Source organism: Numida meleagris, chromosome 5 (genome assembly GCF_002078875.1).
Source record: "Numida meleagris isolate 19003 breed g44 Domestic line chromosome 5, NumMel1.0, whole genome shotgun sequence".
NCBI lineage: Eukaryota > Metazoa > Chordata > Aves > Galliformes > Numididae > Numida > Numida meleagris.
Window position 1 is genome coordinate 17047825 of NC_034413.1, and position 17243 is coordinate 17065067.

The 17243-nt window shown below is 42.3% G+C and overlaps 1 protein-coding gene across 1 annotated transcript in view; it reads right to left on the minus strand.

Annotated features, from left to right (window-relative positions):
• The window catches only part of C5H10orf71 (chromosome 5 C10orf71 homolog), a 17363-nt gene continuing 907 nt past the window's right edge, over positions 788 to 17243 (minus strand). The window contains exons 2-3 of the mRNA XM_021400360.1: positions 8139 to 8304; positions 788 to 6436 (exon numbers count right to left, since the gene is read on the minus strand). Coding sequence (XP_021256035.1) covers positions 1677 to 6260 — 4584 coding nt within the window. The 5' untranslated portion in view covers positions 6261 to 6436; positions 8139 to 8304 and the 3' untranslated portion in view covers positions 788 to 1676. The remainder of the gene's footprint in view (positions 6437 to 8138; positions 8305 to 17243) is intronic.

Below are 17243 nucleotides of genomic sequence, written 5' to 3' on the forward strand. Positions count from 1 at the left end.
CAGCAGCAAAACAAAAGGTTTGTAAACTCTTCTAGGCTTTCAGATCACATAGGTTCTTTCTAAATGTACATTGGAAAACGTTAATAAGTCTATTTATTGATACTTTGATGTGTAGATGACATCCTGCTCTATGGTGGATAGGCATTATGTTGTATACAGTGAAAGCAGAGAAACAGAGCAGTACAATGTAAATGGCACTGTGTCAGTTTGGTAAGATATTTATGACCAAAATAAAGGAAAAATATAACAGGAGCCATTTATCTTAATTCAACAACTTGGTAAGTGATTCTTGTTCCTGAAATACTCTTGAATTTCAAATTCTTTTTTTTTATTTCTTCCAAATTGAGCCCTGTCCTAGGGGAGAATAGATTTTCTGAGTTCCAGGTCAAAGTTCATTTAAAAATTTTCATGTCTGAAGACAATGAAATGCCCTGTACTTCAATTTTGATGAAGGAAAGATGAAATGAGACAGGGAAAAAAAGGGAAACCAATACTCCAAATATATATATTTTTATAAGCAGACACATTACATTCAGTTTTTTCCATCTTTTCACCAAGGTTCTCTTATTCTCTGTGATGATAAAAAAAAGATCTTGCTTAACAAGAATGACTTATAGTTTGATACAGAGCTTTCAAAGAATAGTGATAATCCAAAAAGCACTTTTTCAGTAATTAATACTTTGGATGTTTGTTGTAATTTTTTTTTTTTAAATCACAGAATGCATGAAAACAAAATTAGGAACAACATTTTTCAGATTTTAAAAGTTAGCACTGTATTTCAGTGGGAGCCTAACACCAAACCAAAACAAAAAGCATTTCAATTATATCAAGCAGAGGTCTTTTCATCCTAACAAGAAATTAAATACTGTTACAGGATTTCATTCAACCTTGCTCCTTACCAAAACATTTTGGGCCAAATATTGAGATAAGTAGAAATTTAAAGTTGCATTATAAATAACCCCTGATGCTAGAGGAGCATATTTGGAAATTATCAACAAATAGAAAGAATTCAGCAGCATGTTAGTGGACACTGCAAAGTATATAAGAAGTCAAGAGCAGCTGCAACTGTTTTCTGGTTATTTAAGTGTTTCTTTGGTACGGCTGTTGTATCATGCATCCAGTATACAATCTTCTTGTCAACAACATCTGGTTAATCAGTGTGCGCAAAAAAATGAATCTCAGGTTTGTGGTGTGTTTGTAGCTTTCCACCTGTCAATACAGTTCAAAGGCACTGAGTGAGGAAAGTTCAAGAGATTCACCATCTCTCTTAGGTCTCAGGGTGGACAGGATGGTCTCATAGGTTTTACTTTCTGTCATGTATCATGCAATGCATCTGGGCAAAAGGACACTTGCTTTGGCAATCCCAGCCACCATAATGGCAAAGCAGCAGCAGCAACAAGCAGCAGCTTCATACTGTTGAATTTATTTGTTTAGCTGACATTGCCCCTTTATCTCACTGATGGTTTGGGGCTTACTCAATCTTACACTTCTTCAGAGTGATCATCTCCTCTTATCTTTCAACATGTTCATCCTTCATTTTCCTTCCCACCCAAACCACAATGAGATTCAGACATAAAGTGTTGTACAAACATCAAATCTCTGTGTGCTCGTGTGTGCATGTGTCTGTCCAAATGCCAGGTGATGTTTTTAAGATCCACGTTTTGTTACTTCATTTTTCAAGATACTCCTTCAGCAGAAAAATCATCTAAATTAGTGAGAGACGCTGGGGCTGTATTTGGGGTTGGGCTTATGTCCTTTCCTAAGCAAACGTGAGTTTCTTCAGTATCTTGGCTGCAGGAGTAAGAGGCCGGTTCAATATAGGGCTGGGTATCCACAGCTCCAGCATATCTGTAGTCCTGTGGGCCATCTTTTGGTAGTTCCGCTGGCACTCCTTGTATGGCTGGCGTTAACCAGGTAGATTCGGAGAGCTGAGAAGGTGATCTCAGCACTGCCACAGATGAAGCTGGTAAAGGCAGTGCTCTAGGGTAAGAGGCATAAGGAGAATTCCTAATTTCTGAAGATGAGGGCTGGTATACATTTCCTTCTGAGGAAGGGACTGAGACTTGAACATACTTGCCAGTTTCTGGGTCATAAAATGTCTTTAAGTTAACTTCAGCTGGTAAATCAACTACATAGTATTGGCCAGAATCAGGGTCTTGGAGAAGTTTACGCTGGGTCAAAGGTGAAGGGCTTATTGCAGATGCACCACTTAGTCGTCTTGTACTGGATTCTGTAGGAGTAAAAGTTGAGTGAGGAGCAGGATGGATAGGATACCCCAGTGGTGAGGGAGATGTTAGTGTGTGTCCAGAATGAGAAACTTTTTTCGCTACGGCATCTGTATGCTCTGTCTGATGTTTTTTCTGTTGCTCTTCTGTTTTCTTTCTCCTGCTTGCCAGCTTTTTGGCCCGTCGCAGAGCCTTTTCTGTTTTTGGTGGCACAGCGGGAGGCTTGCCTGCTCCTCTCCCCCCAGGTCCCAGTCTCTCAGTTTCCCCTGCAGAATCAAGTAGAAGATGCCTCTGTGTTGAATTGAGTATTTCTTCTGCAGATGTATCAGCCCGACTCTTCAATGCCATGTTCAGTAAGGCAGGGTTTATAGCACCCTCTGTCTCTCCAAGGCTAGAAACTGTCGTTTTCTCTGATGGTAAACTGACAGCAAGAGAGTGCATTGTGCTTCCTGACCTGGGGCTTGTAACAGCAGAGCTTTCAAGACTGTCTAACAAAACTTGTGTACCTTCCACATCTAGCATGTCCTCTAAAGCTTCGTGGGATACAGAAGAATATGCATGGTCCTCTGATATGGATTCAGTCACAGGGGAAATTGTCTCTGTAGTTATTATTTTTTTTGCACAAGAACCACCTCTGCGATTAAATAAATGATGGTTCTTAAAGTAATTTGCCTTTCTTTCTGTGGGATAGCTGGGGCTATTTTGTGCTTGGTCATTTTCCAGACCTAAATTTGGCTGTGTTAAGCTGTGTCTTGCCTTCCTAATCTGGGGTTTCTCTTTATCTCTGCACATACTTTCTTCATTCATTTTCCCAACTTCATTTAACAAAGCGCAAGTCTCTTCTTCTTCCATCAGCTTCCCTAACAAAAAGCTCTCTGTACCTTCCAGAAGATTGGGGTCCAGTGTTGCTGAAGTAGGTCCAGACTCACTGGCATCTCTCCCTCTGTCAGTTGCTTCTTCCCTCACATCCTGATGCCCTCTGCGTGTCGATGCCAACCAGCCTTGCTCTGGGGCATGCAGCGCATCCCGGGGTTGCTTGCTGTGTGCTGCTGGGGGTGCAAATCTACCTTCCATTTCCTTATAACTGCTGCTCACTGTATCATCTAGGGAAAAGGATCTGAACAGAGGCAGCTTGACAGCTTTTATTACCTGAGGGGACCTGAACGTGTTATCTTTGATCATAAACAGACAGGGTTTGGCTGAACTTGAAGATGGTCGAGTTTGTGGCTCTTCAGACCTTGGAGTGGATGCATCTTTTATGCTGTCAGAAGCAGAATCCATGCCATTGGCCTCTTCCTTTTTCTCTTGCCTTAGCTTTTCTTTCATTATGCTTCTTTGTTCATTCTCAGTAATCGTACCCTCCCTTCTCTCTACTGCACCAGTACCAGAGCTGACACAAGCATAATATTGCAATTCATCTTCCCCAGCTGCTTCCCCTCTCTCCTCATGGCTTTTCTTACTTTCTGCACTCATTTCAGCCTTAGTTCTCTGGCTTTCTTGAAGGCTTTCCTTCTGCATCAGGGGCTCTGATGGAAGTGGCTGCTCCTGAAATGGTTGCTCTACTGTAGAGATGAAAGATTGCTCAGAAGAACTAGGGCTTCTTTTACCTTCTGCTTCATGGCCAGTGACTACCATGTTGGTCTGGATGTCACTGTAAGATACATCCTCTGCTGGTGAGAGTTGGCTTGGGAGTGTTTTGAAAGCAGCACTTTCATTCTGTTTACCAGCATGTCTCTCCTTTTCCTCAGCTTGGAAAGTGGAATTTTGCAAGGGCTGCCCAGCTGTTGTATCTGCATTGTCTCTACTGTACAGTTTCATTGGTGGATAAGGTAAACTTTTTCTTAAGTTGGGCTCTTCGCACTGATGCCCTAGCAAGGGGTGGTTTTCATTACTCCTTGTATTTTTAATCAGATCTTCATGCATTGAATGATCTTGCTGCAAATTGTCTCCAGTCTGGTGAAATAAAAAGTCTGCTGTTGTCTGGGGTGAACTCAAAGTCAGGTAATTGTCTGTGAAGTGTCCAGCTAAATCAGTTTTATTGTCCTTCTCATGAACACTCTCAGACAATACAGAAGTTATATCACTCAATTCATCTTTCTCTGCCATTTTCATGTTATTTTTTTCTTGCAAATTCTCCTGTATACTTTCCCTAGTCTTATTTCTATTCTCCAAGACTCTTAACAGAGGAGAAGGGGCATAAATGCTTTTAACACGTTTACGCACATCCTTCAAGTTGAATAACAGACTTGATGCTTTTGATTTGTAACTGTCCCGAGACCTGTAGTCACTAAACACACTCCCCTCATCGTCTCTCTCTGACACACTCTCAGTGGGAGGAGGTGTGAGTGGGATCAGCTCGCTTTCCAGAGGGTCCATCTCCTGTTTTGGTGGTATAACGGGCGTTAAGAGTTTGGTGATGTTAAAAACGGGACTGATTGATCCAGGGGAGTTTGCCTGTTTAGTCAGCAGAGTCACATCCTGATCAGGTTTAGCTCCAGATGCTTTTTCAGACAATAAACATGTTTCATCGCTGGCTGGGAACTCCTCTGAAGTCTGCCTCCTCTCCAATGTCCCTTTTGTAGCCCTGAGTCTCCTCCAGGGTGGACTGATGGCTTCCTCTTTGGTTAAGGTGGCTGGGAGCCCTCGTGGAGGTGGGACAGGTGCCTGGGATGGAGGTGAGGGGGAAACCATCCTGTAGGACACAGACTGGGGTGAAATGGAGGTCTGGGACATGGCAGGAGGGGAAAGTTGAGCTGGCAGTGGCAGGGGTGGTACAGGAGGGGCTTCACGGATGGGGGGTGTTGGGGGATGGCCCTGCTGGGTTGCAGCTGGGAGAGGAAGTGGCTGAGGGACTGGAGGTGGCTGAGGAGGATCCTGTTGTACATGGATCCTAGGTGGGGGTACAGGAGGAAGAGCAGCAGGAAAATCAGTTCCTGAAGGAAGGGGACCCTGAGGTACAAATACAGTTGGGAGGGGGATGCTGAAAGCAGTTTCTGGTGGAGTTGGTTCCATTTGAAAATCTTTCTTCTGCTTCTTAGTAACAGTGGCCTTGACAGGTGGCAATTTAAGTTCACTTGCATGGGATCCTTTAATAAATGGTGCTTCTTCAAGGTATGTAAGACTTTCCTTCTTTGTTACTGGATCAACAAATTCCTCTTTTTCAGACAATTTTTTATGATGGACATTCCACGATTCAAAAGCACTATTCTCACTGTGAAGAAAATTGCCTTTTTTTGCTGGCTCATTAACTTTCAAATTTCTGTTTCTGAAAGCATTTTTAGATGAACGGGAAAAATTTGACTTGGCTACTTTTGACATCTCAATCAGCACAGGATAACAACCATCAGAACCACAGTAACTGAGATCTATTTTATTAGGTCTTCTCTGTGGCTCGTGTTTGCCACTGACATGGCGGCTATCTTGTCTATCCTCTGAAAATTCAGACAGTTCCTTGTGGATGTTTAAAATGGCTGTGTTATCCCAGCAAGCCATATCATTTCCATGATTTAATTTACATCTTTGCAAGCTATTTTTAATGGGCTGCTTACTAGCTATCAGGGAATCTCCTGACCCTTGATTTGCAGTCTTATCAAATGTCTTAATCAGTGAAGACACTTTTGAAACATGTCTATTGTTCCTTGGACCAGGGACTGGCAAATTCAGCTTTTTCCTTTCTGCACCAAGGGTGTTATTCTTAGCACTCTTTTTCTCTTCTAGAGCACAGTTTGGTAATTGCTGGAATGTTGAAGCCCAAATTGCATGTTCATTGTTTCTTGCTGCTAGCTTGTTACAGCTTGCTGTTAGCTTGATGGCATGGTTTAACGCCCCTGGATGAAATTTAGCAGAGAACTGGCGGGTGAAGTCAGGTGAAATGGCAAGATCTGGTTCATTGTAAGAGTCTTCAAGCTCTGCCACACACAGACTTTTGAAAGCCCGGTCTGTAAGGCTGCTCACCTCTCGGTCTGTGTCATCCAGGAGACTCCCAATACTTGAGGAGTCACTCTGTCCTTCTGTATGTTTCTTATTTCCCTGCATTGTTCATGGGAGTCATGAATGAATTATCCAAAGGATTAATGCCAGGTGTCAAACAGGCAGATGACTGTGTTGGATAGTTCCAGCTGTTTGCAATTTACAAACATGAAGCAATTCCTCCAGTCAGTGCTGCTGCATATTGATTCCTCTTATGGAACAGGTGAAGAAAGTTTTCTCCTCTGCAAAAACAAAAATTATGAATTATAATTTGTATATAGTAACAATTTTAGACAAAGTATTTTCTAGACATATCGGTCACTGACTAATTTGCAGCTACGTGTAATTAAAAAAAAAATGCTAGGAACACAGTACAAAAACCCAAAATTTCTTCAGTCAATTTGGGTAGCTTACAGCAGATAGTTTCCGTACTAGAAAATGCCATTAAAAATGATTTTACATCAGATTCCTTACTCTTAAGTTCTTAAACAAAGACTTAAAAGCCAAATTTCAAGTACTTCCCTTTGTATACCTCCAGCACTTCCAAGTGCTGTGGAGGTTGGCCGTTTTTTGGCCAAGAAGAATTAGCACTGAAAAGTGAGAAAACTTATTTCAAAAAAGAATGTGAATGCACATCAATGCACACTATGTCTACAGAGGTGAACCTCTCTGTATCAGTTGAGCTTTGCTTTGACAATTACCCTGAGAGTGAGAAAAAAGAATGGCACAGCAAGCAAAGCATGAAAAAATAATAAAAAATAGCTGGCTGTGGATTAGCATGCTCCAAGAAAATACTGCTGAGGGAATCCACTGTAGCCACCCATATTTAGATATGGTTGGGTTGATAAATTGAAACTGAAGAGGCTGCTAATATCAGTTTAGCCAGCAGAAGGCAGGAGTGCCTAGGGGACTCTATCAGTCCCAGTAAAGGAGCGCAGGGAACGTTTGATTTCACTTCCAGATTTGATGACAACAAATGGTAACCCATTCAATACAATTATAAAATATCACAGTCTTCCATTAATCTCTGACTACAGTGTGAAGGCAGTGCCCACATCAAGGTCCACCTTTACATCAGTCTACAGACAGAGTGGGGGACTCCTTGGGTGGAACGAATGTATGCAAAAGACATTCAGCTATGCTTGAAACCCTAAAACCCTTCATAGTTTACTTTCTAAACTCTTTAGATAAGTATTCTCACACTCAAGGGCTTGAGCAGGCTATTGACTAACTGCAGTGAGAATAAGTTTAGAAGCATATTCAAGAGACAGCTAAAACCCACTCCTTAAAGAAAGTATGATCTGTATTTCCATTTCCCAGTGGAATCACATCATTAACTTGTAATGAGCTGAAACACCAGAGATCCCATCTAGAGTAGCATCAATCTTCTATACAGGAGGAGGCTATCCCCACCTACAGCTTGGATCCACCGTAGAACTGAGCAATGAAATATGGAATTCAGCCCCTCCAGCTGTCCAGATCCATGACTCCACTTCGGCTCAGATCTGTAAGACTCTTGGAAAGGGCACATCTTTCCCCATGATGACTCAGTGGTAGCAAGTGTAAAAAATCAGAGGAACTGGGGTTATTCAGCTGAGTTACTCAGACACAGTTCTTCAAATGAAAACACTCCTTACCTTCCTTTCTTATTTAAAAAATTCAGCCAACCTATTTATTAACTCAAATTATCATAGCGAATCTTGATTCTATCCTCCCAATCATAAAATCTCAATGACTTAGGTAGGACCACAATAGATTTAAACCAGAAATAAAACGAGCTTTTCTCTTTTACCTTGTACAAAGATTTTTCAAAACTGAGTTTTGCTTCCATTACCCCACATAATTTTTGTGAACAACACAGCAAGAAAAAAAAGAGTAAAAAGGCCATCCTGCTCTTTGTTGAGATGATTCACTGTTATGTGAGAGGGAAATACAGGTGCATACCCGCCAATTTTGCTTCTCATCTCTAGAACTTCCTCTCATGCTTGTATTTGGCTTCATCTCCGACCATCTTTAGTGAGGAGGTAAAAATAATCCAATGATGTAGATTCGACAGAAGTAGTTTACTGGGATGTTTCCAACCTCCAGCATTTTTGATCTTAAGTGAATTCTGCAATTTGAAAACATTGAAGACATTTGTTTGCATGGGATGAAGATTTTCTCACATGCTTTACTCATTCATTCATTTGTTCATTCACATTTTACAACCATTTCAGGAGTGACTTAGAAGATTTTTTTTTACCAAAGGAGACGCAGAGATAGTAAACTGATAGCCTGGGGGTTTGGTAGCTTGTGGAGTGCAATCAGGCTCCTAGCAAACAACTGGCACAACCTCCAACACCCTGGTAGCCCCAGCAGAGACCAACAGGGGTTGTGCCAGCTGACTCCTTCCCTGCTGCTTTCTGCTTCCCAGCTGTGCAACCCTTCAAGAGGGACTACAGAGGAAAATGTCTATTTCCACTCCAGCTGCATCTGACTTTCTGCTGCCAATGAGGATAGACAGATGTCCATCTGCTGGACTGGGAACTAAAGAAGCTGAGTCCTGAAAGCCCATCCTTTTTTTCTGCCTCTGTTGTAAAGGAGAGGAAACGTAGGGAGATGGGATGGTGAGGGGTAGTAAACAAAGAATCTTTGTGCTTCCACACACAATTCAGAGGAAAAGCTCAGCTATGGTGGACACACACTGCTGCTTCCCTTTAGCTGTGGAGAGCCCTACGGATTTCAGGCTAGCTTGTCTAACCTTTGCTAGATAATATTTATTTCCCACAGAGAGAACTGCCTGGCACTAAAGTAAGGCAAATAGGACACAGGAGTAGGTACAGTAGATTTTCCTGAAATAAGAGCCCCCTCTAAGGAAACTTCAGTGTAAACCTGCAGCAGTCAAAACAAACTGGAGAAAGGAGCAAGAGCTTGCTCACTGCGATGGTCACCTACACCCTGTCTGAGGAAGGATGGTTGTTATTGTTAGCTTAAGGACAAGCCTGTACCCATCAGAACTTTTCATGGTCTTTTTTAAGATTTCTAAATACATGACTTAAAATACATATTAAAATACATATATGTAAAAGCAAATAAACAGAAAAATGCCACATTTGGTTGCAGCCAGATGTAGAGGAACATCCTCACCACAGAGATATGTGATCAGTTATATCTTTGCTCTGAGGTTAAATTATAATTTTACTGCTTCTGTGGTACTCTTAACTGTGCAAAGCCAACACAGCCGTGGGAGCGTATGATTACATTCTGGCTCACTCATCAACAGAGCTGTTGACTATAGTCCAATGGCACAATGCTTATCACTATTTATTGCTGGTGATGCCTGAACTAGTAAGAAGCTTGGCTTTCAGATCTCATGGACAGAGGTCTGAAGAGACGTCTTGTCCCTAGTAAACTGAGAACATTTGCTGAAAAGTGAGTAGGGTAACAATAAACACAGGGATCATGAAGCAATCCCAGCAATTATTTTCCTAGATGGAGTCACTGTTATAAAAACAACTCAGTGCCACTGATTAAAGTAGAATAGTGACTGTCCCTGTCTCTGAAACCTTTGTGAAGATCCTTGTCTTGGCTGGCCATAATATTAGTACTTGGGCAGTGTAGTGTTTAAAGTGGGAAATATATCCACATCAAGCATTCAAGATGCAGATCGCTACAAGGACTGGATTGAACCAGCAGCATTGTACCGGTCTGGCTATCACTTGCAAAAGTATGATGGCAGTTTCTGAAGTGCTGAGCAAAGAAGCTATTCACAGTTTGTTTGGTAACTGGTAAAATCATATTTCTCTAGTTTATTGGACAAACATAGCAGTCTGCAAGCAAGGTGCAGCGTTTGAGCTTAGCTCAGGATTTACCCACTTCTAAAATTTCAGATATGTGAATTTAGTCAATTTATTTTCCATACAGTGAAAAGCAAAGCTAAACATTCGAAACTGCTTGAGAAATGCTGAGGAACATGTCAGGTGTTTGCAGTAGGTACCATCTGATGTGAGCTACTGAAAAACCTTGCACAAACGTACAGAGTTCAAGGAGCTTAATTAGAAACTAACCTCTCCTCCGTTTTAAAAGAGCCACTGAAAAAGCCTCCTTTTTAAGTGCCTAGCAAGTTGTGACGAGGAGATTAAGTTACAGAGACTATTCCTGGCCTGGCACAGACTGAATGTCAACTGTTTTCACTAGGCAGGAGCTGGGTGAACCAGCAAACTTGGCTGTAGAGTGTGACATCACTGCTGCTGCAATACATGAAGGCATGGTTTGTTCCTCCACACCCCCTGGGCTGCTATTTGGCTGAAATGTTTTGCCATCTCAGTGGCATTTTGGCAGCACCCTTGTGAGTTACATAGCAGCCTGAAGGCAGCAGCACTGCATCCCCATGAGCATGGGAAGGGAAAGCTTACTGCTTTTCTTAATCTTTGGGATCTGTTTTCTTTATGTAGTGTTTTCTGTATGGTGTCCATCCCCAAGCCCATAGATCTATGACTGTTGGATACTTGGGCTGCCAAGAGTGCGTGGGTTGGTCATCCTGGGCTGCATCAGAGCTAAGTGCTCCCTTTGACAGAAATTAATAGCATAGAACAAGGTGACTTCAACTATTCTAGCATCTGATCATTGCAAAGATCAATCAGTGCAGACTGGGGTCCATTCCCCTTGAGTCTTTAGCCTAGCAATTGTGTCTCAAAAAGCTTGTCCTGGGCCAGAGAAGAGGAGACACTGTTCTTGACTTCGGGCCAACTTCTGTTCTCAGTTACACTCATACAAGTCTAGAGTCATGTTACTGACGTCAGTAGAATAACTGAGAACAGAATAGGTGACCCAAAATATGTCTACTTCCTAAGCCGACACTGGTGCATTATCTAGAAGGATACCTAAGTAACTGTAGCCATAGTAAAGAGAAATCCAACATCTCTCCAGAGCCAAACGTCACCCCCATGCGGCATTCAGACTAATATGTGAAGGAATAGGATTTAGAACTTACAGTGCATTGCTATGCTACCGATCATCTCCTCTAGACAATTCTGGCAATAGCAACCTATTTGTGGTAATTTTGATATTTTCTGCAGTTATAACCATAGTATCTAGATCTGAGAGTGGTGTGGTAGACATGGTGCAATCCCAGACTGGGTTAGCAGAGTTAGTTGGCAATTACCACCCTGTGACATTACAGGCCACGAGAAGTAGCACGTAATACATATCTGAATAGTTAAAGTTGTCTATTATTACTGTCCTTAACTCAGAGAGGGCAAGTTTGCATGAATTAAAAACGTTCATTTTATTTCCTGCATCAAACAATACTCTGATGGTGCCGTAATAGGGAGTGTGATCTTGTTTTGAAGTTTCCCTAAGTAAATATTCCAAAGGATCATAAAAACCTACTATGACTATTTTTCTAGAGGAAATAATGTTAAAATAAATATGACTGTTATTTCCTTTGTTTAATCAAAACAGTTTTTTGTTTTTTGTTTTTTTTTTCTCTGAAGAAAATACAGCTGAAGCCTTTTTGTCTCTGTGAGTTCTACTGACACTGGTGTTTCTGTTATCTGGAACTGGGGACTCATCAGACCTGCAGTTCAAAGAAGATTGCTGCAACCCAGTAGAAGCATGAATGCAAGGAAGGTATATACATAGCTGATGACCATGTGTTATGTATCCTGCTCTGTGTTCTCCCCCCAGAGAGAACCTCTTCCAGGCCTCAGCTGGAATGCTTATCTCTTCTGTTCAGACTGCAAATCCTCAAGCACCAAGACATGAAGAAAAATGGAAGTAACAGAGACTCCTTGCAATACCTATGGAGAATCATGGCAAACCTCTCTACCCTTCTCTTTTTGGTTCCATGGCAAAGACCCAATGGTTATTTCCAGCTGCTCTCTCGGCTGCCAGTGTCCTCTAAATGCCCCATCCTGTCAACAGGCTTGTCAAGTCTGGAAGAAAGAGATGTCTCAGTCAGGGTTGCATTTGAACTGAGGTTTTTTGCAACTCCTGCTCACTTATTCCACTACCTGAGCCCTGTCCCCTGCCTTTGAAGAGTCAGTAACACACAGAACGGATGGAGGAAGGCAAAGGTGCAAAGCACATAACTGACATAGGCAAAGGGCAGGTGCTGCACTTGACAAACAGTACACTCTGTAAGAATCACAAGGCAAAAGCATGATGTTCCTTCCATGACTTCCAGCACAAACAAGTGACATTTAAGCAACTGAACCCAAACAGTAAGTTTCTTGGCATTAAATGTCTGACTGAAAAAGGACACTGTCTGCAACTAGGTCAGTCATTATACTCTGAGATATTTATACAGCTCCCCAGTAATATGGTATGTGTACACCTCATGGTTATCCATAGAAACTCTCCTGCTACAAGAAGGATTTCTATCTCATTTACACTTCAGTAGCAAACACTCAGCTTCAACCAACTAATTTTCCCAAGATCAATCAAAACATCTGTGCCAGGGCAAGGAACCTAATCTGCATTTTCTGAATCCCACAAGAGGAGCCTAACCTTTGGCTGTTAAGGCAAAAACAGCATCTTCCTACTGCTCTTCCTAAAGCATGGTAGTTTATCACAAGCTGCTGCAAGAGCAAAGAAGAAGCTTTATGCTATAAAACCCTTCAACTCAGTATGGTGATGTAGTTTAGCATTACATTATATAGTGAAAATCAGGCAGATTTGCAGGTGACTGTCTTACTGCAAAGCCCCCAGCTCCTCCTCAGGTTCCTGACACCCGTATCTCTTTTTGAGATTGTGAAAACTCCAGCCCTCCTCACCAGTTCGAAGTGATGACTGACACTGTATTGGTACAGCTCTTTCACAGAGCACTGACAGGATTTTGGCTAATTAGACAGTTATTCACCTCCTTTCATTTAGTCTCAAGTAAATCTTAGAGGGTGAAAGCTGAGTTGTTGCTTTCTGAGTGTAGGAAAGGAGATTTTCCAACAGCAAAGTTGTAGAGTACTGCAGCGTTGCAACGGCTAGAGATGAGGGAAGAGGAAAAACATGGATAAGAGAAGAAATTTAATGACCTGGTTACCTTGTAAAGGAGTGTGCTGGACAGTCCCAACACTAGTCAGGGGAAAACTGTAATTACAGCTGCAAGTATGCCAGACACAAGAGGAAACCAGATGTATTCTCCTCTGTGACCTACACAAGGAAACGTGCAGCTAGCATCCAGAATGCTCTCCAGGCTAGGGAACCTGAAACCAAACCCCATTGTCTCTGGCCCTCTCCTCAGCCCCAGCTCACCCATACCAACTGCACCGTCAAGTTTACACTTAGACCATTTAAGCCTCTAGACAAGGAGAGTCTGACCCACACCCACACACACAGGATACAGTCTCAGGAAATGACAGGCTCGCAAAAAACGAGTATTGCTCTTTTACAAGTAGTCTCACCTGCTCCTTTCCTTTATATCTTCTGGATATTTCCAGGGTTTGGACAGGGATTTAGCATAATCTATTTATTTTCTATTAAATAAAATAATTCAAGGCATTTGTAGGTGCTAGGGTTCACGTTCTAAGTAGTTTTATGACACAGTGAATTCCAGAGGACATGTAACTTGAAGTATCTGTACTACTCTACTAAAGAAATCTTCCAAATACATCAGTCTTGACTTTGGAAACACGCAGAACTTCCCAAAGGCCTTGTGAGACACAGATGTTCACAGACTTTCACAAAACAAAAATTCTAATCCAAAATGGACATCGAGATTGCATTTTGAGAGTTAACCCAAAACTGTATGCAACACATTGTCCTCAGAATCCAGTGCAACTAGTAGTATCCCTGAGAAACACATGGAAGACACACAAACATACAACAGAAGAGCAGAGAGGACACAAAGCTGAATTGAGGTGAATATCAGCATGTGGCAACCTGTGACAGGCACAGTGCTTGCCAGTTGCACTCTGAGCCTTGCTATCCATGGACAGTCTCCCTTGACTTGCAGCTAAGGCAATCCCTCTGAATGCCAGGGTGCAATCAGTGAGGAAACGGTCCATTAATGGATGACAGGAATTCACGTACCCAGTCTTAGTTCACCTTCACACACCTGAGCAACAAATGATGATGTTCATACCCTGTGAACTGTCTAACCACACTAAAATCAAGCCCCAGTTTAATTTTCTTCACTCCAGATTTGCACCAGAATGAATTCATCAGCTCCAGTCAACCTCTGCTGGATTTACAGAAAATTAAGGCAGGGCCAAGGCTCATTAGTACGATCTGTTAACAGTATCCAGCATCGTGCAGAACAAATTTGGAGAAAGAGAGCTCTGCCCTAGTAACACTCCTGCAGTCAGAATCAGACCCCAAGAGCTCAGATGGTGAACAGTTCAGACCAAGAGATAGGGATGTGCACCAGAGCAGAAGAAAAGGTGAAGGCCTTGGTCTTCAAGGTTTTCTGGTTTGGGCTGCAGAAATAGAGACATTTCTTACTCACTCCTTGCTACAGCACTCATGCGCAGTCAAGAGAGTTTAGTTCTTGAGCAAACGGTGTGGCAGGCAGGGAAATAACACTTCTATACATGCCAGAGCATATGACTTGAGCACAGAACCATCCACTTGCTTAACATCTTTCCTGCAATGACAAACTGCACCTCAACCATTTGTGATGATAGCAGAGCTATTCCAGCTGAAGGACAAAAGACACAACTCTTGCCTGCTACCTGGAAGTCAGTCTGACAGCTGCCCACCCACTGGAGGACTTTGAGAGGGTGAGGGAAGCCCACCCATCTGTGCTCGAGGTTGTAATCTCTGGAGGCTGCACTATTTTTTTCCTTTAGAGGAGAAAAAGCCAGCTAGTGGGCTCCTCCTGAACAAAATGAAAGCCCTTCCAATTCCCACTTCAGTGTGAAATGGGTTCATTCTTTTTCCTGGGAGACGAAGACTCCTTTTTCCTATTCAGGCATTAATTCATTGCCATGATTTAAAGGTGTTTCTCTAAGGCCCTTCTTCATTCTTTTACAGTTAATGCATATGCTAAGACATTTCTTGAGATTATCCTGTAAAGGTTATTTAAAGAAAAAAAAGAGAGAGAGAACAAGAAAAAAATCAAGAGTTTTAAGCAGAATCTACCCTTGTTCCCTGAGAGGCCAGCGACTGGCTTGATCGAGAATAGCCCAGGGTAGCCCCTCAGTAGCATCACTCAGCAACTTCAGCAATGCTATCATCACACCTGAAATACACCTCAACAGAGCAGAAGTCATCAGAAGTGTGCAGAATTGTACAACAGTGTCAGCAGTGAAGCTGACAGACAAATCAAGCTGACATGAAGGCATGATAGCTTATGTCTGATCCAGCTGTACGTTGGCAGAGGCATACCTGAGACTGAGGGTCTGCAGTGGCTGTAAACTGCCAGGTACTGCTGTTTGCTGACTGCATGTAAAGGTGTAACCAAATGTTAACCACATGTATCCCTTTTAGAGATTTTCCCCCCAAATTTCAGGGATTTTCATCTATCTTTTTCAAGTGGAAGGTATGAGTTGGGTGGCCTTCAGGGCTCTGTTGCCAAATCAGCTTCAGATGTATTTTCTAAGCAACAGGGAAAGCAACTCTGAAACTGTTGTGATGCAGCTAGGTGAGAGACTAAATAAAGATACATCACTGTTTGACCTGCTTAGCTCACAGGAAGGTTGGTCTGACTGTTACTGGATGATTTAGATTAATCATTACTATCTAATGCCTTCGTGTATATCATTATTTGCAAGCACAGGAGATGAATAATAAAGAAACCCAGGACTGTAATTAAATATCTACTTTCCATGCCTGTCTAAAGAGGATCATTTGGCCAGGAACAGGGAGACCAGGGAAGGGCTGTACTTTGATGGCTTCAGTACTGCCTCAGTTCCCCTGGGAGCTGCCTGGAGACAGGGTCTCCGTGGCAGTCTCTCTGACCACATACATACCACCCCCCTCCCCCCACCCCCCCCCAGCTGCATACAAGCCAGCACAGCCAAGCCTACTGCTAACAATCTCTTGCAGAATTCCCCTCTGCCAGCAGCTTTCTCTGTGAGTAAACTCAGCTCCAGTAAAGAAATTAAAGACTGGTGCAGTGGTATTTTCTCCCAAGTTGGGCCATACGTTCAGCTGGCTTTTTACTGGTCTTGGAGCAATTTATACTGTATTTTGCACAGCTCAAGTAATGCAAGCACAATCAAGACAAATATTTCCGAGGAGCAGACAGGAGTAAGAGGCTGCAGAGTAAAATCCTTGTATGCAGATTTGTGCTGCAGGGATGCAGTTACACCTGCATGCCCTCACTTGTCTGGGCCCTTCCAGTTCATAGGTGAACACTTGTTAATAATGTTTTGCTAAGTAAGCTGTAAAAATGCATGTAATTCAAATATTGTTCCAGTTGGAAGCATGTAAGGACGGAGGAATTTGGGTGTCGTGGAATCCCTGTATGCTGGAAATTTCTTAGTATTTTTCACAAGTCTTATCCTCCCAGCAATTAACTGAGGGTTTTTGCTCTTTACATGGGCAGTTCTCTGAAGAACTGAAGGGAAAGAACCACAAGCTTTGAGTCTGTCCAGAAAAGGAACTCCTCCTTATTTCTTCTCTTCTCACTTCTCCTTCCCTCCCATTCCCCCACCAGCAATGGCAGGACACCAGCAAGGGATCTCTAACTGAGAGCTGACATCAAGTCACCCTCAGTCAGCCTCTGTGGCCTGGTACAAGGATTCTTTTCCCTATTCAGAACTAACTGGATTGCCTATTTACAGGGCATTTAAAAAAGCACAAGTGATTTGGTTCCCAATCATCATTTCAGCTATTCCCTTTCTTATTTTGCTCTGAGTTCTGCACTAGGCTAGCAGCATGTCGTTCCTTCAGATGGCAGATGAAGAAGTTCTGCAACAACTGGGCTCAGAAAAGCCTATGCCATTTAAGAAATTTTCCAGTGATTAAAAGTGGATACAAGTCCTAGTCACAGTCATTTATAGTGGCCTCTTAGCACTGCTGAGGTATTTGAAGTATTTTACTTTTTCAGGCTCTGTAGTGTACTAATTGCTGCCTATAAAATATTTAAATTGTTCTTGTCCTATTTGTTCCAAAAAAAAAAAAAAAAAA